The 22,514-nt window shown below is 61.1% G+C and overlaps 1 protein-coding gene across 4 annotated transcripts in view; it reads right to left on the bottom strand.

Moving 5' to 3' along the window:
- The window catches only part of ADGRB2 (adhesion G protein-coupled receptor B2), a 44,650-nt gene that overhangs the window by 2,646 nt on the left and 19,490 nt on the right, over window positions 1-22,514 (bottom strand). For 2 of the 4 annotated variants that reach the window (XM_030887946.2, XM_045299020.1), the window contains exons 3-27: window positions 14,635-14,718; window positions 14,197-14,361; window positions 12,822-12,986; window positions 12,081-12,245; window positions 11,832-11,999; window positions 11,646-11,747; window positions 11,424-11,530; window positions 10,461-10,655; window positions 10,291-10,359; window positions 10,106-10,214; window positions 9,544-9,877; window positions 9,144-9,249; window positions 8,890-8,933; window positions 8,554-8,680; window positions 8,126-8,229; window positions 7,931-8,033; window positions 7,195-7,345; window positions 7,033-7,102; window positions 6,582-6,648; window positions 6,308-6,393; window positions 5,920-6,018; window positions 3,716-3,887; window positions 3,392-3,487; window positions 2,995-3,034; window positions 2,007-2,629 (exon numbers count right to left, since the gene is read on the bottom strand). In XM_030887946.2, the coding sequence (XP_030743806.1) occupies window positions 2,007-2,629; window positions 2,995-3,034; window positions 3,392-3,487; window positions 3,716-3,887; window positions 5,920-6,018; window positions 6,308-6,393; window positions 6,582-6,648; window positions 7,033-7,102; window positions 7,195-7,345; window positions 7,931-8,033; window positions 8,126-8,229; window positions 8,554-8,680; window positions 8,890-8,933; window positions 9,144-9,249; window positions 9,544-9,877; window positions 10,106-10,214; window positions 10,291-10,359; window positions 10,461-10,655; window positions 11,424-11,530; window positions 11,646-11,747; window positions 11,832-11,999; window positions 12,081-12,245; window positions 12,822-12,986; window positions 14,197-14,361; window positions 14,635-14,718 (3,551 nt within the window). The remainder of the gene's footprint in view (window positions 1-2,006; window positions 2,630-2,994; window positions 3,035-3,391; window positions 3,488-3,715; window positions 3,888-5,919; window positions 6,019-6,307; window positions 6,394-6,581; window positions 6,649-7,032; window positions 7,103-7,194; window positions 7,346-7,930; window positions 8,034-8,125; window positions 8,230-8,553; window positions 8,681-8,889; window positions 8,934-9,143; window positions 9,250-9,543; window positions 9,878-10,105; window positions 10,215-10,290; window positions 10,360-10,460; window positions 10,656-11,423; window positions 11,531-11,645; window positions 11,748-11,831; window positions 12,000-12,080; window positions 12,246-12,821; window positions 12,987-14,196; window positions 14,362-14,634; window positions 14,719-22,514) is intronic. The other 2 variants (XM_045299021.1, XM_045299022.1) reach the window with 1 other exon arrangement.

The raw sequence follows: 22,514 nt of genomic DNA, 5'->3' as shown, positions 1-22,514 counted from the left end.
ATGCTCCCCTGCCCCTCCTCACTCTCTTTCTGGAGGCAGCAGACACTCGCAGCCCTCTGATGCCCCAGAACTACCCCCCACACACACACACACAGCTCGCACCCCGCTGAATAAACCTAAAATCTCCCACTCCTGTTCCAGTGCCAATGCCCACATCAGAATTCTAGACATCACCCCGGACCCCTCGGAATGTGACCACAGTGGCTGCTACCTCCCCCGAGATGTGCTCGCACCGCCCCCACTCCCAGCCTCAGAGCGGGCAGGTGCGCACGCCCCTCCCACCACCGCTCCAAGCTTTCTGCCCCGGTTACGCCTGCCGTGTCTGCTGTCTGTGGCAGGAGCGGCACCGAGTGTTCAAGGCGCACTCTGGGGGAAATGAGCTGCTAACTTCATCTCCTTTGCACGGAGGATGGGAGCGGGTTTCCGAGGCCGCGCCCCAGCCGCAGACCCTGTCTGAGCCTAGGCTCCTGGCCCGCCCCCCTTCCTTACCCTAAGCCTCTCATCCTTGCACTAGAGTTCCACAACGGCCGGGAGCAAGCCACTGCTGCCTGCTTGCTCCCACCCCCATCAGTGGTGGACTGAGGAGGCCAGAGGGAAGGGTGTCCACAGAGAACACACAGAAGGGCCCAGAGGGGCCTGCAGCTTCTCAGGAGGAGACACTCTATCACACTGGCCTGTGGGCAGTGCCACGCTGATTGCAGGCAAACCAAGCGCAGACATTTCCAATTATCTAGCATTTCTACCTGCTCCACGCAGAGCCCAATGCTCACTCTCTCCCAATTAATCCAGCTCTACAAAGGAAGCTACTATGTTGCCTCCACTTTACAAACGAGGAAGGCTGGGCTCCAGGGCTCCTGACTGGTTCAGACCAGTCTGACCTACCCCACTCCCACAGCCCCAGCAATGTGCTTTCCCACCCCAGAGAGATAGTACTGGAATCTGCATTTTGACAAGATCCCCTGGGAGGATTGGAATAGACTCCCCAGGTTGAAACAGAGATTCAAACTGGGTCCATCTGGGTGGAAAGGAAGGTGCTCTGGTGATGACAGATAGCATGTGGGTTAAGCATTGAGCTGCTAATGAAGGTCGGAGGTTTGAACCCCCCCACCCCCCACACCCCCACTGCTCCGCAGGAGAAAGATGAGGCTGTCTGCTTCCAGGAAGGTTTACAACCTCCGAGTCAGTATGGGGCTGTTGTGTTCTGCCCTATTGGATCAATGGGGTCAGTGACAACTCTTTAGCAGTGGGTGTGGTATGGTTTGGGGCTGAGGTGGGAAAGGCAAATTCTCAGCAGGTGGGGGCTGAGGGGTTGGACTGGACTGGACCAGTCTGGAGCCCTGGAGGAAACTGAGGCTTAGATGAAAACCTATGCTCCAGATGTTTCTGCCACCAAGATCCCAGGTTTGAACTCAGCTCCTCCGGGCCTTGGTGGCCCAGGCTCTGACCCCATGGTGCAGCTGCCCATCTGAGCTGTGGCCTTTTAAAAGAGATCTCGCTCTAACCTGCCACCCCAGTGGAGGCCCCAAAGCCAGAGGGGGTGATTCATGAAGGGCCCTCCCCACATATGTACACGCGGGCAGTCCAAGCCTACTCAGGGAATTCGAGAAGCTGGTGTTTGCTGGGCACGGTCAAGGCAGCAGCTCGCCGAGAGGTCTACAGAAGAAGCCACGGCCATCCAGCCACTGTATGACGGAGAGGAGTGGCAGGCTTTTCTTGCTGCCCTCTGTATGGAAACGGATGGCCAGGCCTTCCTTCCAGGAGGCTGTTGGTGAGTTCCAACTGCCTCCCTTCGGGTTCATAGGTGAGCACAGTTCACCTGCCTCACCTCGGCCCGGAGAGCTCTATGGAACTGTTCGACCGTGCACACGGGACCGCACACACGGGACCACGGCAAGGTCGCACTGACTGGATGGCAATTGCGGCTGCGGCAGCGCACGCAGACGCACAGCAGACATGCTCCCGAGCACGGCGGACAAGCCCGCCCACTGCCCCTGCCCGGCACTCACCTCCAGGGAGCCCAGCTTCAGGGTGGAGCCGGGCACAGTGCGGGGCATGGTCCGGCTGCGCTCCGCGGGCTCCGGCACTTGGCGGGGGCTGGGCGTCGGCGGGGGTGGTTGGAAGGTCATCCCGTAGGGGTTCTGCAGAGACCCATAGGCAGGGCCCAGGCCCAGGCCAGAGTGGTCCACGGAGAGGAAGCTGGCGTAGCCTTCAGTGTGGGCCAGGGCCTTGGCAGCCCTCCGAGGGGTGCCCTCAGGCCGGGCCCGGGGGGCCTCCTCCCCAGCCCCGGCCCCTCCGCCGCCAGGCTGCAGGCTCAAAGTCCGCCGGGGCAGCACCATGTAGTCCCCCTCGGAGCCTGCCTCGGATGGCCGCAGCCATGTGAGGTCCAGCTGCCGCAGGCCGCCCTCCCCACACATGTACACAGGGTTGGCCTCCCGAGGGGGCGGCGGCTCCCCCAGCCCTGGCGAGGAGGCCATGGGCATCAGTATGTTCCCGGGCAGTGGCGAGAAGCTGAGGCCACCCTCAGGGCCCATGAGGCAAGACTTGGGCTCCTCGTCCTCATCCAGGGACAAGCGGGACAGTGTGCCCGTGATGGTGGATGGATTGCAAGTGTTGACTTCCTTGAACAGAACTGGGGACAGAAGTCAGGGGAAGGGGTGAGTCCTGGGAAGGAGGGGCCCCCAGGTGCCAGCCTGGCCCCACTCGGACAAGGTGGGAGCTTCTGGGGAGGTGGTGGGTGCTGGTCCTCGAAGGGTGGTCAGTCCTCACTCACTCCCACACCAGTGGCGCAGAGAACAGACCTGACCGGGGCCCACAGAGAGGCAAGGCCAGAACTAGAGCCCAGGACCAACTGCTACACTGCTATGCAGGGCCTGACCTCTGAACCCACAGCCCCAAGGAGCTCAAAAGCCCTCCCTATCCCTGAAACCTGAGGTGCTGACTCTGGGGCTTGGGGGCTCCCCTTCTGGACTGCTTCCAGGACCCTCCTGCACTCACCTGTCTGACAGGCCAGATCCACATCCTTTTCAAAGTCCGACTGTGGGCAGAGAGAGCAGTGGGCAGGGGGCCCAATGGGTCAGGGAGGGAGGACTCACCCCACCCGACCCACTCTGCTCAGCAGGCTTGCCACTGGGACTGCCCATGGAATCAGCCCGACAGAACCGAGAGGGCCCCCGGGGAAGGACTTCCTCTAGCCCCAGCTTCTCCAGTGGGGGCACTGAGGCTGGGAGAGGGAAGGGCTTGGCCCATCTCACCCAGTTATCAGGGACGGAGCCTGAGTGCAGCCTGGTCTGTGCCCTCCCTGCCGTGGATGGCAGGGAGTAGCCTGGGGCGGGGGCGTGGCAGCCCGGCCCACCCAGAGCGCATCTGTGGCAGCCCAGGCCCTGTCACTCACCAAGATCTGCAGCTGCCCGTTCTTGCACGAGTCAGGGGAGTCCTCGCTCTCGTCGGCCCGGCACACGCCCATCTGGCACTTGACCACATCCTGGACCTGGGGACAACAGAGGTGCCTGCTGGCTCTGAAGGCCCATCCCGACGGCGGGTGGGCCAGCAGAGAGGAGTTGTCCCAGGAGACCAGGAGGCCAAAGGCGAGTCCGGGGTGCACCGGCAGGGCCAGGGGCTTTCGAAGCTCCCCCGCCAGGCTCCCTGGATATCCGGTCCTGAATGTGACACAGTGGACCCTCCCTCCGAGGTCAGCGGGGGTAGGGGTGGGGCCCACCTCTCGGCGCAGGAAGCAGTGCACAGCAGTGATGACAAAGCCCTGCGCGGAGTTGAACACGGCGAAAAGGGCCTGGAAGAGGACGGAGCGGCGGTCCGTCATGGCCAGGACGGCGGACATCCATGTGAGTGCCAGCAGCGGCAGTACCACACAGGAGCTCCAGAGGGAGGCCCTGGGGGAGGGGAGGAGAGGGGAGGGGGGCACACAGAAGAGGGTCCCTCAGGGTGACACAGCAAGCGGCAGAGTCAGCTGGGCCTGGATCTCTGCCCAGCTCAGGGCCCTCGCGCTGACCCAGACCGGCTGAGCCCCAGGTACCAGGACCTGAGCGGGTCCCCCAGCGACGAGGAGCAGAAGAGCTTAGAGACAGACAGAGGCGGGGAGGAGACACTGCAGGCCAGAGCAGGGGCCGATGGAAGTGGGAGAGGCAGACATGGGAGACTGTGTGGGAGGCCCAGGCGGCGATGGGGGTCAGAAGTGGACAAGGTGGGCGGGGACAGCGGGAGGGGAGAAGAGGCAGAGAGATGCAGGCACTGCTGGGAGAGAAGAGAGCGTGTGTCCCAGAATCACCAGGGAAGTTTTTCAAAATGCACAGGCCTGGGCTGCCTCCCCAGGGGCTGGCAGGAGAGGACAGGATGGGGGACGGGGAGAAGCCACAGACACAGTGAGGGAGCATGAGACAGACAGACTGAGAGATTACACAGGTAGGGCATGTGGAGGACTGATGGGCACACTTCTTTGGGGAGAAGGTAGGCTGGAGCCCAGCCAGTGAAGCAGAGACTCTCCGTCCTGCCCCTCAGTTCAGTAGGGGCTGTTGATGACAGACAGGGAAGAGGTGCCAGCCCCTCCCCCCTCTCAGGGGCAGCTTCCAGGACTGGGTAGGGAGAACACAGCTGGGGCAGGGGGTGAAGGGAGGGGCAGGGCCTGATCCAGCCTCCTTGTCAGGGGAAGCAAAGAGGAAAAGGCAGATGGGCCCTACTCCCCACCTGCCACCACCCACCTGGGCACAGAGGGGCATCCTTGCCCAGCCCACTCTGCCTCCGTAACACCCATTAGGGTCCCCAGTGGGCCCAGCAGGCCAGCTCCAGGCAGAGCAGAGGGTGATCATGGGAGGCCAAGGCAAAGAGCCGGGCAGGGGGCCAAGGCCTGCCCCAGGGAGAGCCTCTCTGCCTGGCTGGGGCAGCCCAAGGGTCTCCGCAGCCCCTGGGGGCTGAGCCAAGACCACCAGGAGGTCTAATCACAGTAATAAGAGCTGCCATGATTAAGCACTGATTCTTGGCTCGGCCCCACAGAACACTTTACATACATCATTTCAAATGTATTTGATCAAAACAGCTCCAACACACAGGAATAGGGGTTATTAGCTCCATTCACAGCTGAGGAGACGGGAGCAGGCCCAGCAGCTGGGCTGGGATGCAAATCCAGCCAGGCCGACTCCATAGTCCAGGCTCCTAATGGCCAGCTAGGACAGACTGGGCCAGGGAGGCAGATGGCAGTGCCAGGCACAGGGCGCTGGCCCCCATGGGACTTCTCGCTCCATGGAGCTGGTCCCTCCGAGGGTGCAGCAGGCTCCCCAGGTGCTGACACCTTAGCCAGGGAGAGGGTTTCCATGTGGGAGAGAGACCCTGGTGGGTCCCTTCTCCTCTTGCAAGGGGACCTTTAAGAATCTCAGCTGAGGGGGTTGGGGACGGCATGGGGGAGTGGCAGTGAAATCATTCTCTGCCCCTGTGACTCTGTCTCCAATTAATTGTGCGATTCAATGGCTCTGAAATTCTCAGCCTCAGACTTGATGACAGATGATAAGACCCGATGATTCACTCATCTTAACATTCTTTGCTTCTGAGTGTCTTATTCTAAGATTCTATCACTCTAAGGCTAAGGTCCCATGGCTCCAACACTCAAGAGCCTGAGATGCTGTGGGCCTCTGTGGGGTGAAGGGTGAGGAAGAAGAGTCCAGGCGGTGCCTGGATGGAGCAAGGGGGCGGGCGTGGGCGGGGCAGGCACAGGAACCCCGGGGCCCAGGCGACACATTCACGCCACACATTCACTCCACAAGGTCAAGCCTTTAAGAGCGTGTGGCAGCTGGCAAAGTGAGGCCAAGCTCTATGGATACTGGGCTGGCATCCCACCTCCCCCCACCGCAGGCACTGCCCCCCACTCCTCTGCCCACCCCATCCCCAACCGCCCCCCCGGGGGGCACGACTAACATGGCGTTCCTGGCCGAGGCTGAGCTGAGCAGGGGGCTGGGGACCGCTCCACACGCTGAGCAGGGGAGGAGCAGGCTGGCCCAGGGGCACCGCTCCGACCTCGGGGGATGCGGCACAGACAGGAGAAGGGGAAACACGGGGAAGCCAGGAAGGGACAGGGGCAGAAGGTGCCCCAGTCAGGTGGAAGGGAGGGCAGATGAGAGAGAGAGAGCTGAGTTAGGGGGAGGGGGAGCAGCAGCTGAGCACTCTGGGTGCCCTCTTGGCCTGCGCCCAGGGGCCCCGTGGTCGGGAGCCCCAGTCAGTCGGCCTCCTCCAGCCCTGATCTCTGAAAGACCACAGTCTGCGCCCCTGGCCCCGGGCCCCAGGGCCCTTGCCAAGGGCTCCTTACCCAGCCCTCTGCTTCTTGGATTTGTCCGAGATGCCGTCCCGAGCCATGAGTTTGTTGAAGACGATGATACCAATGAGCATGTTCACCTGGGACGCCGCGCATGGGAAGGGGCCCGGGGTGGGGTGGAAGAGGGAGAGGGAGAGACAGGGTTACCAGGTGCCCTCTGGGCAAGGAGACCCCAGAGCAGGGATATAGGATGCAGGGAGGTGGCAGAAGAAGAGACAGGCTGAGTCCTGGGGCCACATCCCTCCCAGGACACTGACTGGGTACATACCAGGACAATGACAGCTGCAGGACCCACAAAAGCATAGAGCAGACCGCCCTCCAAGGATAGCCAGCAGCTGGGTGGGGGAGGGGAAAGGATAACTGTCAGATGCTTAGCAGGCTCCCTTCCCAATCTCAAATCCACTCCCTACCTCTACACCAGCAGCATCCCCCTGTCCCTACGGGGCCACACCTCCATCACCTATGGGCGCCAGAACCCCCAGGCTAGGAGGAGCCACCGAGCCTCAGTTTCCCCCCCCAACATAGGCCAAGAACAGCACAGGCCCAACCCCAGGGATGACTGTGGGGATGAAAAAGGCCAAGCCCCCGAGTTAGGTGTTTCTTAAAAGAGGTTCCACTGTGCATCTCTTTATAGTCAGGGACACTGAGGCTGGAGGGAAGTAATCTGCCCAAAGCCTCCCAGCAGGCAGGGCCCCAGCCCAGGACGAGCGCCCACGTACTAGCTGGCTGTGCCGTATCCTTTGGTGCGGGTAAAGCCAACAGACACAGCCACCACCAGGGCAGGCAGACCTGGGGAAGCAGGAGGAGCCCAAGTGAGTGCCCCTGTCCTTCCAGCCCAGCCCGGCAGCCCCTTGCCAGAGCCCCCGCGCCATTTGGCTCACCCCAGCCCAGGCAGAGGAAGCGCTTGCGCACGAGGCGGGTGCGCATCCGGCCGATGACAGCCAGGTAGGACTGCCAGGCCTCGGTGAGCACCCAGCAGAAGGAGGAGAGGAAGAAGAAGTGCAGGAAGGCGGCAGTCATGGTGCACACACCCTGCAGGGGGAGGACCGGAGGGAGGGCAGGGGCCTGAGCAGTGGCCAGGGTGGCCTGGAGGCACCAGGCTTGTCCCCACGCCTGTCCACCTGAGGCCCCCACCCCCCACGGAGCCCTGCCAGGTGTCCCCGCCTTCCAGCACCCACACACAGCACGACACGGGCTAGTGACTTGCACTCGGCATCCGGGGAGGCAGCAGGCAGGCTGCCCACACCCAGAGGAGGCTTGCAGGGAAGGGGGCAAACAGAGACCCAGGCCGAGCACTCACCAGGCTGGCACTGTGCAGGGGCAGCCAGGGGGCAGAGGTGATTGCCAGCAGAGGCCCTCCACACACAGGTGGCCAAAGGGGCCACTTGCCTGACTCCCATACATCACCCTGGCTCCAAAAATACTACCCGGTCCCACCACCCCACCCCACCCCACACACACAGAGGCTCAGCACACATCCGCATCCACAGCTGTGGAGGCATCCTTAGAATATGTACACACCCTCACCCTGAGACACACATCCACCCAGCTTAGCTGCCCTGAGACCCTCGGGCCTCCCCACCCCCACGCCTGGGGCCCCCAGCAGCCTGCACCTGCCTTGCTCAGCACCCGGGACTGGCCCACCAGGATGAGGATGTTGGATGCCAGGATCGACAGGCAGAAGTTCAGCAAAATGATGGAGCGCTCGGACTTGATGAACCTGGAGGGCACAGCAGGCATGGGCAGGGCACTGGCTGTCCCAGCCAACCGAGGGGGCTACCCTCCCCGGGCCCTGCCCAGCCCTGGGCCTACCTCCAGAAGGCAGCATAGATGGCAAGCAGGGTGAGCAGTGCCATGCAGGACACGGCGCAGCCAATCACCAGGGGCACTGAGGGGGAGCCCGCCAGCTCCAGCGTCTGGGGGAGGGGCAGACACTCATAGGCATTGCTGGTAGAGGGGTGCCAGCCACGCCCCCCTACCCCCTGGCACTCACCGCTGTCCTCATGTGGGCAGACCAGCCCTGCCCTGCCCCCCCCCCACGCAACCACCACACACAGCCACACACAATCATCTGTGTCCACATACGCTCACCTACTGGGCACACGTCACCATCTGGGGGCACTGTCACAGGGGCACAGTTCCCTCACCCAGTGTCTCTGCACAGATGCCCATTCTAGGCACCCCCCTCAACGCTGGACCCCAGTCAGCTGACAGGTGCCACACAGGCCAGCTCCACTCACCAGGTCCTTGGGCGGCTGGGCCAGCACAGCAAAGGTGGACAGGTGCTGGCACTGGCAGCGAGTGTGAGCTGCCTGGGTCTCCAGGGTCTGGCAGTTCTCTGTGTCCCAGTCCCCCGAGCTGGCATCTCTTGGGTGGAGGGACAGACTGAGTGAGGCGAAGTCCGGGTCCACAGCCCTGCCCACAGGGCTGAACGCTACCCAAGGGCGGGTGAAACCCAGGGCAGAGCCATACCCAAGAGCCAGGTAGGGAAGGGGTGCCCAGGATATGCCCCCAGCCCCTCAAACCAAGGCCAGCTCCGAGGAGCCCCTTCCTACTGAGGTGTCCCCGAAACTCACGCTCTGGAGTAGTCCCAGCTGGCACAGTGGGGGTCCGTGGTGCCCTGGGGAACAGAAGGGCCAGTGTGGGCAGGGGATCCCCACCCCTGACTCCTGCTACGGGGCAGGCCCTCCCAGGGCAGATCCAACTCGCTGCCAGCAGCAAACAAAACCCCGCTACCCACCCCCAGCAGCTACTTACTGTAGACCTCACTGTGACACCCCCCCACACACACACACCCTGGCTGCGCTGCAGCCCTGCCTGAACCACTTACGTTGATGATGTAGGAGAGCTCCACTGTGATGAGGGGCTCCGCTGGGGGCTGCGTGGGGGGCCTCACCGTCACTGTCATCACCCGGGACGTGACGGCCAGCGGGGGCCTGGGCGGGGGCAGGTACTGAAGTCAGCTCCTGCCAGCAGGTGTGCCCAGACCCAGTGGGGAGCCCTGAAGGTGTCCCCAATGGGGCAGGCCCAGAGCCCAACGCACCTGACCCCCAAGCCCCAGCGCAGCTGGAAGGGGAGCTATGAAAAGCGCCTTTGTGCAGAGCCAGCAGAGGGGCCGAGGACACAAAGGCCATAGTCTCTCTGTGGCCAGCACAGGCTCAGGCCGCCTGGCTCTGCCCGGGGTCATCTGGGACCTGCCCCACCCCACCTGGCCCCAGGCGGGGACTCACCTGGGGGGTGGCAGGATGAGGCCCAGGGTACGGTACAGCACAGCACCAATCACGAAGTAGGACGACTCATCAGGGTCAGCCGGGAGGAGGCGCTGGTGGGAGTGGCCAGGGCCCGGGGGCACTGTCCCTGGGCCCCGCACCCGGCTGGGGCTGCTAGAGGTCCCAAGGGTGGCGGACTTCCCAGGGTCAGGGGCTGAGAGGCTGAGCACCTCCTTGGGCAAGAAGAGGCGGTCTTCAGAATGCCGCACCCAGTCCTTCATGCCCCGGCGGCCCCGCATGGGGAAGGTGATGTCGCTGGACACGGCGGAGATGGGCTCTCGCTGAATGCTGATCACTGCCGTCCAGACCCATCAGAGGGGGCGGGGACACACACCCCCACAGCAGGTTCAGATGGGGTACGGGGCGTAGTGTACAGGGAGAAACAGCACGGAGGGAGGGGAGGAAGATACAAACCAGGGTTACGTAAGTGGGGGAACCCCCCGGGACGGGAGGAAGAACAGAGAGCCTCAGACCAGCCGTCCCTGCTTCCCGGCACCCAGGCTCCCACCCCACCACCACACACCCAGGTTGTCCGTGACAATGAGAGAGCTCTGGAAAGCCTTGAGGGCATCGCCCACCAGGTGAATGAAGTCCTCTACAACACGGAGCAGGTGCACGGAGCCAGGGGACACCTGCGGACAGAATGTATGGGTCAAGGGCCAAGGTGGGGGTGGGTCGGGAGAGAAGCCTAGATGCCCAGCCCCTCACCTGCTGGGCATCATCCCACTTGTCCTTGTTCTCTGCATCCACCATGAAGCTCACCACCTGGAAGAAGCGCTAGGGAGAGAGCAGGGAGTGTAGCGGAGCAGTAGACCCAGGGGGATGGGGCTTCCCTGCCACCGCCATGCTCGCCCCCACCCTCCCTCCCAGGGTGGCACCTGCACGTCGTCGGCGGAGGGCACGTAAGTGGCCCTCTTGAAGGTGTCAGTGACGTTCCTCAGGATGTCCACGGAGAAGAGCAGGTCCCCGCTGTAGTAGGTGCGCCGGGCCAGCAGCTCCTGCAGGCTGCGCACCACCTGCGACATGCCCTCGCCCGCCAGCATGCGCTGCCCCTTGGCTAGGTGCTCCCGGAGCTGTAGCAACAGTGGGATGGTCAGGAGCCAAGACCGCCCTGGCCCTCCCCTCCCCACCTCAGCCCACCCATTAGCTGCATCTGGAGGGAAGGGGCAGCGAGAGATGTTCCAAGGAGTTCACAGGGACACCAAGGCCAAGAAAGGGGACCAGCGAGAGCGGATCCCAGCAGACACTTTCACAGATGAAATCAGCAGACTGAGTGGAAGGAGGGGCTCAGATGTGCATCTCAGACATCCTGGGAGCTTGAGACTCCCCACCCTGGAGGGACCATGCACACATCACACAGACAGACACACACACACACACACACACACACACACACACACACCTCACACACAAGGCCCCAACACAAGTGCATAACAAATCTCCGATCACAATGGGGTAAACAGGTACCCAAGAACCACTTTCACTGACACCACTCTTGCCCTGGCTCTGGGAAGGCCACCGGGGACCCAGAAATTAAGTCTACTCTGTCCCTTCCTTCAAACAGCTCGCAGTCTGGCAGAGGACACAGCCACCCAGATGCACACTCATAACACCTAGTGATTGAGAAGCTTGGGGCACGCAGGCGGGCACCAGGGAGGAGGGCACTCGAAAGCTGGACCTTGAGGTAGGAGAAGGCGTTTGCCAGACAAGGAGAGGCACAGCCAGGCAGAAGTGAACACCGTATGTGCCAAGACACCCGGAAATAGGAGACTCAAGCCCCCACCACCTTCCCCAGGTCTGGGTGGAGCCGGAGCGCCCCCCACCCCCAACAGGCCACTCACAGACAAGTACAAGTAGCGGTACTCGTGGGAGATGCAGCGGGCGAAGCTGGGCAGCCCCCAGTATGCCACACCCTGGGCGCTGAGGAGGCAGCGGCGGCTGGCAGATCCTGTAGCGGGGAGAATAGAGGGCAGAGTGTGGATCTGGGTTCAGGCCCACCAAAGCCAGAGTGGTGATGGGGGGTGGGGGGGAGCCCGCGGCGCCCGGCAAGCTGCAGCCCTCACCAGAAGCATTCGGGGGGCACTTGTTGTAGATGATCTCGCCAGCAGCTGCCTTCTTCCACGTCATCAGCATCACATACTCGTCGCGGCACATCTCGTGGAAGGCTGTGGGGCAGAGGGAGGGGCTGAGCAGGGCAGGCTGTAGGGGAGGCCCCGAGCTCCCCACCCTAGGACCGTGCCGAGCAGTACCTGGGCACCTCTTCTCGCTGCAGGGCTTCACTTCCTCACCGGTGCCCTCGCAAGGGTAGCCCTGCGTGCCCGAGGCCTGGCACATGCGGAAGCGACGCTGCCAGCCCGTGTCGCATGTCTTAGAGCACAAGCTCCATGCGTTCCATGGCCCCCACTTGCCATCCGCAGCTGCGGGAGAGGGAGCGTGAGCAGCCCCCAAGGCCCCCAGGACCAGGGCTGCTACCTGCCACCCCTGTGCCCAACACTCACCGGGGCACTCCAGGTGGCTGCAGTCTCGCGTGTCGGTGAGGGCACCTGTGCACGTGGCCCAGGCTGGGCCTGCCACACTGCACTTCCGGCTGCGCTGCTGGGTCCCGTTGGCACAGGATGAGGAGCATGGGCCCCAGGGACCCCATTCTAGCCACTGGCCTTCCACTGCATGGGAAGACAAAAGCAGGGGTGGCCGTTGAGCAAGGGGGGGCGAGGACGGGGAGAGGCAGAGCACTAGGATGGGGGTGGGGGGTGGCATCAGAGCCTGCTGGGCCTTCTGGCTGGAGTCAGGCCAGTCCTGTGTGGAGGCTGGACTGAGCAGGGGGCGCTGGGCCCCATTTGTCTGCCTGTCACCAGCTCCAGGAACAGGGAACACCTCCCTACTCAGGAGACACCCTCCCGACTTCCAGCTAGGGAGAAAGCTGCAGGGACATTGCCTGGTCTTAGCCCACACTTGAGGCCAGCTTTGGGGTCCCCTCACAGCCCTGCTGGCCACTGGTACCAAAGTACCATGACCTACAAAGGCAGCCTGGGGCTTTGGGGGTGGGACTGGATGCGGCTGGTGTATTGTCCCCAAGCCTGGACTAGGGGTTCCCTCTACAGGTCCACTTCTCCAGCCTCCCCATGCTTGGTCAAAGCTCCCAGAACCCCAAGGGCACTGGACCTGACTGCCCACCCAGGGTCTCCCGACCCCCACCCGGCTGGGCAGCGCCTGCTTGGAAACCCACGGGCGCTACTGACCCGGGCAGGCAGCCATGCTGCAGAGCTTAGTCTGTAGCTCAGGACCCTCGCAGGCCTTGCCGCCGTGCTGGGGGGGCACGCAGGTCCGCATCCGGCTCCGGGACCCCCGCCCGCAGCTGCGGGAGCACAGGCTCCAGGACCCCCACTCCTCCCACACGCCGTGCACTGCAAGGAAGCACGTGGCCGGTGGCTGGGCGGCACCTCGGCCCCGCCCACTGCCGGCACCTGCCCATCCACCCACCAATCAGGAGCTCCACAGCTCTGCGACTGCTCCTCATTGGTTCGGCCCTGGATTCTATTGCCAGGGAGATCTCCCCAGGCCCCATGGAGCCACCCTTTGGAGAAATGGGGAGGACACAGGTTTCTGGTCCCATTTCACCAGGGACAGCGCCTGTGGACACCCCCAACAAGGAAGCTGGTCCAATTCAGGAGGGGATGTGGAGGTCCCCCTCTCATAAGGGCACAGGAAGCCCAAGAAGGGCCCCCAAATCCATCTATTCCCTTCCAAACCCGTAGCCCACGAGCCTGGATCCAACATGGCAAGCTTGGGCAGGAAGTGCCCCTCCCTCCCCACCCCCCCACACACAGACACAAATACAGACATAAGCTTCTACATGGACACCAACACAGAGCGTACACCTGGCACACGGCTTTGCCCCCGTACCTTGCAAGCACCGGCCACGCCCCAAGCACCAAGACCATTCCCCAGTCCCCCAGGTAACCCCTACTCTCCTCTTATCCCTCCCCGGGCAAGCCCTACTCTTGACCTGCCCCTCCCCAGGCAAGCCCTACTCTCCACCACAGCCAGCAGCCATGCGGTCTGGCAGGAGACAGACAAAACTGTCCTGCTCTTTAGTCAGCCACCTGCCCGCTGAAGGCACTTGACTGAGGCTCCCAGCTACCCGTTTAAGTGAAGAAGGCTTCAGGGTCCAGGGGAGGTCCCCCAAAGCAGGGTGTGGGGAGCCCAGAGGAGGCTGGGGATTGTCTGGGAAGGTGTCATTAAATGGGGGGGGGGCGTTTGTTTTTCGTCTTGAAGGACAGACTGAATTGAATTAGCGCAGGGGGAGGAGGAGGGGCAGGGAGGTGGGGTAGGGCCAGAGGTTGAACACAGCATCAGGATGATGGAGGGCAATGGGGGTCAGCAGGTAGAGCTCCCATTCCCAGGACTCAGGCATCAGGGGGATGGGCGTGATATGACCAGACCTGAGCCCCCTCAAGAGTGGACCCTGATCTCATTCATCTGTGTCTCAGTGGCCAGCACGTGGCCTGGGAGTCTGTCAAGTTTGATGAATGACAGGAGGAAGCAGCCAACCATCTTTGGCAGATTTGCCGGCCCAGGTCTCAGGCAGATGGGTGGGGAGGAGGGCGGGCCTACCTGGGCAGGTAGCTGAATTGTTGCAGGGTCGGGTCTCCCGCAGGGGCCCGCTGCACAGGGTCCCATAGGGGGAGGACACGCAGGAGCGGGTCCGCACCTGCAGCCCCTGCCCACACGTCAGGGAACACACGCTCCACGGGGACCACTCCTCAGCCGCCGGGTCACCTACAAGAGAGGGACAGCGTCGGCAGCAGGGCACCTCCGTCCCCTGGGGATGGGGGAGCCCCAGGAAGGTGGGTGCAGGTGTTTGAGGGGCCCTCCTACCCTGACCCCAAGTGACAGGCTCTCCAGAAGACCCAGCCCTGCCCACAGACCTGGCGAAGCAGAGACGTGACTGAGTTTTGGGACGCAGACGGACGGGGACATGCCACGCATACATGCCACCAGACACCACACAGTCGGCCCCCGCCGCCAAGGAGGGAGGCGGGCTCTAGTTACCTGTCTGTGCCATGTAGAGCCCTGGCTCATCTGCAGACCTTGGCCACTGGGTTTTCACCTTCGGTTCCTCTTCCGGCTCCTCACCTGGAACACCGAGGTGATGGCAGGGGCTGAGCCAGTGCTGAGAGGGCAGCCCTGGGGTCTGGAACTGACCCCACTGGACCCCTCCCACTTTACAGTGGGGGAAACGGAGGCTCAGAGGGGCTGCCAGACTCGCCTAAGTCTCACAGACATCTTCCTGTCGCCTCAGCCAGAAGAGCGCCGGGCCAGACAAGTGGGCTGCGTCCCTTCCATGCCTGACCTCCTTCAATGCTCTCTTGGGAGGGGGGGTGGTGGCCTCCATCATCTCTGTGCCTCAGGCTGACTCCTAGGGCTGGCAGGGCCACCCAGGAGGGGTGCAGGGACCCCTGCAAAACCTGCCTCTGTGCTATGATTCATGCCAAGCTAGGCCCTGGGTGCGGGGCCCACATTCTGCTCCCCAAGCAGCACTGGAAGGAGGTCAAATGCCGCTCCCAAGGCCCCAAGGGCCTGGGTAGAAAGCGGCACCCAGCAGACCCGCTCACCACCGCCCGAGGACGAAGGAGCAGCAGGTGCTTCTGGAGGCAGGCTGCCTGGGCCCGGCCTCACCAAGCACTTGAGTGTCCTAATTTATGTGTTGGGTCTAGGCCTTGGAAGTGCTGCCAACTCGGGGTGGTGGTGGGGGGAGAGGCTGGGAGCCACCACAACTCCAATGTCTGCCCCTCCTGCCACAGACATGAGCTCATCACAGCCCCCCCAGACTGCCCCCTCCCCTGCGCCATCCAGGAGCAGTACAGAGGAGAAAGGCCAGCCCTCGAGGAGGCCACTGGGCAGGTGGGACTGCGCAGGGTTTGCAGACAGGTCTCAGTCCAAAGTGTTCCTTCCAGCCTTGGAAGGTACTCTTCTGCCCAGCCCTGGCCCTCTCCTTTCTGAGCCACACGCAACGCTGCTCCGAGACTCAGGTGGGGGGCACAAAGCCTTGAGCGCTCAGCTAGTAGGAATTGGCTTCAAAGTTAGTGGTTCAAACCCACCCAGAGGTGCCTCCGAGGACTGGCCAGGAGACCTGTTTCCCAAAGGTCCTGGCTGTCTCTACACAGTGCTGCTGTGGGTCAGCCTCCAGCCAACGGCCCCTGACAATCAAGGGACTGCGAGCCTGCCTGCTGATTAGAGAAAGCAGGCCAGGCACCAGGAGGGTCACCCAGGCCAGCAGACCTCTCACAAGGACCGGAACCGCCACCTGGCCCGGCTTCCTTCCGGTCATCCTCAGAGACGGTGCAACCACTTCAGCTCCCCAGTGCCAGGGCCCACTCCCCATCCTTCAATATATCCTGGTGCCAGGACATATGGGGTCAGGCCACCTGGGCCCCTGCCCAGGGCTGGAACCCTGACAGCCAGTCTGGGGGCCTCTCAGACGCCTCCCACCTGTGGGCTGATACAGGCCAGCCTGCCTGCCTGCCTGCCTGCCTGCCCAGAGGGAGGCGCTCAGCACCCTGCCTGGCACGTGGGAGTGCTCCCGAAGGCAGGGACACTGGGTTTATTTCAGTCATTTCCCCTCCCCTCCCCTCCCGCCCCCTCACATGCCATCCTTCAGCCCCCTCGGCACAGCATCTGTGCACCCGCCTGGCTTCGCTTCGCTTTGCATCAGGCCCTGCCTTGGTTGGGTCAGCAGAGGTGTCCCTTGCCCCAGCTGCCAGCCCCGGAGTCCCCGCACCCAGCCTTCCACCACGCCCGCTCAGTTAGACCCCAGGCCGGAGCCTTGTGACAACCGCCTTCTCCACGCCCACCCCCAGGCTGCCAAAGAAATCCACAGCTGTGCCAACTGGCACCAGGACAGACTCCATAGCTCCACAGCCACTGGGGGCCCAGGGCTTCTCCACAGCCCCCCTCAGTGCCCCGCCTCTCCTTCAAGCCCCCCAAGCTCTTAGAGCAAACCAACTTCACCCAGAAACTGGAAGTGAGCCAAGCGTTTCTTGTCCTGCCCCTCCCACTCCCAGCTGATCTCCATCGCCACCTCCCTGGGGGGCTGCGACCACCCTCTAAGAGAAACTCTCTCTCCAGCCTCCCATCAGCTTCCCTCCTCCTCCGGGCAGCCCAGCATTGCCCAGGCCCCTCCATGCTGGTGGAACCCTCCTCCCGACATGCGCTCAGCTTCTCGTCAGCCCCGAAGAGTGGTCCACAGCCTAGCACTCTAGTTTCCCACCTGTCACTCCTTTCCTGGCTCAAATGTCACTTCCTCTATTAATCCACCACAGTCTGGCTTCTGCCCGCATCTCTGGCGGAAACGGTTTCTGACAGAGTCATCAGCACCCTGCTTGTCACTAAGCCCTGTGGACACTTTGCAGGCCTGGTCTCGCTTGACCCCCTGACTGCTCCCTCCTTGAAACTTGCCTGACTCTCGGGATTTCCCCTGGCCTGTCTGCCTAGTCTGTACCCCCAGTGTCCTTGGCTGGCCTACCTCCCCACTGCTTTCCCCATCAGCCACTCACACTTGGTCCTGCTCTGGCTGCACAGCCACCCCCAAGGCTCAGTCAGCTCCTTGAATCCACCACTCCCCAGGACGCCCGGCCCACCTTCCTACCACGCACCAGTCCTACCTATCTTCCCATCTCCACAACAGCGCTCCTGACCAGCCCTCAGGCTTAGCATAATAGGATCATCTCTCCTCCACACTCAATAGCTACCTGTTCTCCTCCTTGACCTATGAAACTCCTAGGTGTCCTTCAAAACCTACCTCAAATGTCCTCTCGTCTGTAAAGTTTTCCCTGTCCCCTGGATGCCCTTCCATCATAGAGGCTCTGTCTTCTGTCTGAACCACCTCCCGTCTGAGTTCTTTGAAGGGGAACCTGTGAGTCATCACCTTGGCCCCGGCGAATGTCACGATAGAACCCGGCCAAAGGTGGATCCCGAACCCCGGTGAACACACTGCTCCCGGCCTCCTTGCCTCCAATGGGTCACTGGAAATTGCCATTTGTGATCTGGAAGCCTCAGGTAAGCCAATCAGCTATGCCCACCAGCCGGCACCAGCATCACAGATTGGACGAGCCAGCCTTCACCACCGCCAGTCCTTCCAACAGACTCCCAACACAGGGCTTGGGGCCCTCACCGAAGCCACCCCAAGCCTGAGAGCCATATCAGCACTCTGGGGACACTGTTTCAGGCAGGTCCAGCTGAGAGTCCTTCCACCAGCTCCAGCTTCAGCATCCTGTCCCTTACTGTGTCTGTGACGACCCCACCCCAGCCCTGCCACCTGCAGCCCATCCATGAAAGAAGCCAGCCTGACCTGTCTGTCACCAAGTCACACTGGTGCTTATAGGCCCAATGTCCTCTGCCACCTGCTAGCCAGCTCTGGGCTGGCCAGACCCACAATTTGCCCAGAGGTAGTGTCTGTGGTGTCCAATCAACTATATTTGAAAACCAGAGCATGTCCCCAGGTCTCTGGCATGTGTTCCAGATCCCTGGCATGGCCTTGAAGGTCCCGGGATGGGCCAGAGAAGGGAAGGAATATGCCCATAGCCACCAGCTACCATGGCCAGCCCTCTGTGACCTGGAAGTAGAGGGCAGCACTTGATCCCCGAACCAGTATTGTGAATGAAGGCCAAGCTCCCTGGGGGACAGAGAGGACCAGAAGTACCCATCACTGAATCCCACATGCATATAGCATGAGCCAGCACCAGCTCTGGGGAAGCAGAGGCAGGCAGGGTCAAGAGAGGGGTCCAGGCATCCCTAAATGCCCTTCCCAGGGTCCTCCCTGTGAGCTCAGCTGGTCCTTGCTGCCTGCGGCCAATCCGGCTTGCTCTCGGGCTGCCAGTCCTGAATACGGATAACATCTACTGCCCAGGCCCTCCTAGCCTCATACAAGTCCGTCTTGTTTTTAATAAGGTGACATTTAGTACACAGCCCCGGCGTGGTGGCCGCCGTGTGCTCTGCAGCCCCTTACAGCCTCGTGAGGACCCTTTGCCCCAGTTCCTTAATGAGGAACGAAACTCCCTCCGGAGAAAGGCAACAGAGGATTTCACACACCAGGCTGGCTCGGACTCTGACCCTCCACAGCTCAGCCAGGCTCTTTCAAACACCTTCCCTGATTCCCATGGACACCGAGGATGGCCCTCGTGTACGGCGCCAGCCACGTGCCTATTCTGTCGTCACATGGTTTCTCCTGTCCCTTCCTGCATGCACACATTGGCCTCCCTCACCACCAGTCTCCCGTGACTTCCAGAATGATCCTCTAGGAGCCCAGCTCAGCCATCGGGCCCCCCACTACCACAGCCTACAGCACAAGCTCAAGCAAGGTTGGTACTCGGGTCCACCTGCACCAGCCCCTGCCGACCTGGCCCGTGCTGATGTCCTTGCCTAGCAAGCACCCCGCAGAGCCCTGTGCATCCGTGGGAAGGACAGTGGTTCGGAGGCAGGCAGATGTGGGGTTGACTTTCCGCTCTGCCCCCGCTTTGCGTCCTCGGCAAGTCACCTCATCTCTCGGAGCTTCAGGTTCTTCGATTAAAAATAAGGGTGGCACCCCCACCACACGAGCTCCCTGCAGGTAATCTCTCAGTGAAGGGAGTTGTCACCCCTAACTCTTAGCCCAGGAACATGCAAACGGCATCTGCTTATGTTCTCCCTCCATCGCGGTCCCCAAATCTTCTCCACGTCAGATGCCCCCTCTTCCAGGAAGCCTCCTGGAAAAGGGCTGGACATGCTGGCTCCTTCTTCCCAGCCTCTGGGCTCATCCTGCTTGATCTCGGGTCCTGGGCAGGGTGCTCAGTCTCCTTGGCTCCTCTCACAAGCAGGGCCTAGACCTAGACTGTCAGACCCAGGCCCAGCACTCCGTCGCCAGGGCCAGCGTGCTCCGCAGGGGTTCGTCCACCCAGGCCCACCGAGGTCACCTTGGTTCAGTCCTGCTACCAGGGCTCTCTGCCTGAGCAGGCCTGCAGACACTGCTACTCTCTGACCCACAGACGCTGCCCCCCAGACAGCCCTGTCCAGCCCCCTCAGCCTGCTTTATCATGAATGTTAAAAATACCCACAATAATCATCACTTCCGCAGGGAGAGTGAGTGGGGACAGGCAGTGCAGCCGGCTCTCGGCAGGCACCCTCCCTGAGCAGGCAGGCACTGAGGGTCCCGCTGAAGCCTGGCTCCGCCTCATTCTCCATGGCTGCCAGCCCACCAAACCAAAAACTCACTGGCCTCCGCTCGATTCTGACTCATAGCAACCCGACCAGGCAGGGCCCTATGGGTTTCTAAGACTAACTCCTTATAGGAGTAGAAAGTCTCATCTTTCTCCAGTGAAGTGGCTGGTGGTTTTGAACTGCTGACCAAGTGGTCACCAGCCTAACTTGTAACCACTACATCACCTGAGGGCCCAGGAGTGGAGGGAAGTAGCTTTTGAAAATTCCAGGCTACCTCCCCTCACCCCGGTAGTCTAATGCAACCCACTACGAGACCAGACACTCAGACAGAGGCTAGGGCCCACTCCAGTGACTCTCACTCCTCAAGCCTCTTCTCTGACCTGTCCACCCAGCCATCCCGAGAGCTACCCGGGTCCTTGCCACGTCCCCACATGGCTCCTCGAGAGCAGGGACCACATCTGACTCATCCCGCCTCCCTGTGCCCGGCTTCTTACTGCGATGAGGTCCTGAGCCAATAGGGCATGGTACTGGGGCCTTAGGGTGGCAGTCCCTGCTGGCCCGTGTGCTTGGCCCCACCTCCACCACGGGGGCCACGGCCCAGCCCCTCCATCTACTTCTAGCTCGCTGCACTCGGTGGGCATCCCTCCACGTCTACGCACAGGCTCGTAGTCCCTCTGCCACCAAAGCCCTCCTCCATCCTGCCAGCCACCAGCAGGGTTTCCCGAATCTCGAATCTCGGGGTGGGCGATACCCTAGGGTGGGTCCCCAGCATGCCACAAGAGGATGGGGCCACGGGCTGAGGAAGCTGGTTTCTGTCTAGGTCCCTTTTAATGACTTTGGATGACCAACTAACTGCCAACAAAGATCCCTGATGGCACAGTGGTTGAAGTCAGAAATGTCAGCTGACCGAATGCACCGGCTTCTGCAGAGGGACAGGAGAGGGGACATGGCCTGGCCCACAGGGTCACCATGAGTCAGAACCCGCTCAAGGGCAGTGGGTTTAGTTGCCAGTTTCCCTGGCATAGTCTGGCTTATGCCTGCGGCTCTGATGTCATTACTAGTATCCCCCTCCCCACCCTTATCATCCCAGGAGGATCTCTGTTGAGACGATGTTATTCAGTCACCTTCAGTTTAATCCTTCCATGAACGATAAAGCCTGTGCGGTGCTGGATTTTAACACGTCGCCAACACTTGCTAATTCCTCTTTCTAACAAGCCCAGAGAAGGGAACAACATCTAGCTAGGATGTAATGATGCCACTTTGTTTTCACTGTGCTGGTTTCTCTGGTTACCTTCTATTTAAGGGAAATGACACTCTTTTTCCAGTTGGGATATAAATTTCCCTTCGCAGACATATTAGATTTAAAAAGAGATTCAATGGAAAGAAAAGCTTCACAGGCTAGTGAATTCCTATTCCCTCCTCACAACCCAGCCCAGTCGCTTTTTTGAGGCATTTCCACGCTGTCATGGATTAATCCCTCACTCTCCCACCGCCCCGGACACCAACACAAAGTACAGTCACATCAATTATGCTCATCACAACGGCACCACAAACCCTCCCTGCCATCGAGTCAATTCCGATTCACAGCAACCGTACAGGACAGGGTAGAACTGCCGCTGTGCTTTTGCAAGACGGTAACTCTTTCTGGGATTAAAAGAAGGGCCCGTCCTTCTCCAGAGGAGGGGCTGGCAATTTCAAACGGCTGACCTTGCAGCTAGCAGCCCGACCCGTGATGCCAGCGTCAGGCCTTCATCGTGCCTGGATCCACAATCAGTGCGCACGGCACGGAAGCAGCCATTAGGAAGCCAAAGGACAAGCTGCATGAGGGAAATCTGGCGCACAAGACCTCTTTCTAGAGACTTGAAAACCAAGGCTGCTCCTTTGAGGACCAAGGTGCGCTTGACCCAAGCCAGGGTCTTTTCAATCGCCTCAAGCTGGACACTGACTAAAGAAGACTGAAGAATCGGTGCATGGGAATTGCAGCGCTGGAGAACAATGGAAGTACGAGGGACTGCCAAAAGGACAAACCGATCTGTCTTGGAAGAAGTAAGGCCAGAGTGCTCCTGAGAGGCAAAGGCAGCGAGGCTTTATCTTACATACTTTGGGGCGTGTTGTCAGAAGGGTCCATCCCTGGAGAAGGATATCATGTTCGGTAAAGTAGAGGGGCAGCCAAAAAGAGGAAGGAGATGGACTGGCACGGCAGCTCCAACCACGGGCTCGAGTACAAAGACAACTGTGAGGGTGGCGCAGGACCGGGCAGCGTTCTGTCCTTTGTGCACAGAGCGGTGGCTCTCAACCTTCCTAATGCCACGGCCCCTTCAGACGGTTCCTCCTGCGGTGGGGACCCCTAACCATAAAATGATTTTGGTTGCTACTTCATCACTGTCATTTTGCTACTGTTATGAATCATCATGTAAATATCTGCTATGCAGGATGTATTTTCATTGTTACAAATTGAACATCATTAAAGCACAGTGATTAATCACAAAAACAATATATAATTATATATTGTGAAATACTTGTTTCTAATTACAAATCAATGAAATTTTGTCTTGAAGCAGGTGTAGCATGGGTAACAGTCTTCATACCAGGTACTCGGATGTGGGCGTATCTGCATGTGGGTGGACCTGCCTGGAGAGTGATAGAGAAGCAGTGTCTCCGTTCCTAAAGCCATCAGAAATATGTGTTTTCCGATGGTCTTAGGTGACCCCTGTGAAAGGGTGATTCGACCCCCAAAG

The sequence above is a fragment of the Echinops telfairi genome, unplaced genomic scaffold (genome assembly GCF_000313985.2).
Source record: "Echinops telfairi isolate 266 unplaced genomic scaffold, ASM31398v2 ScPeMD7_7457;HRSCAF=8495, whole genome shotgun sequence".
Lineage (NCBI taxonomy): Eukaryota > Metazoa > Chordata > Mammalia > Afrosoricida > Tenrecidae > Echinops > Echinops telfairi.
This window is presented reverse-complemented; position numbering and strand designations above follow the sequence as displayed.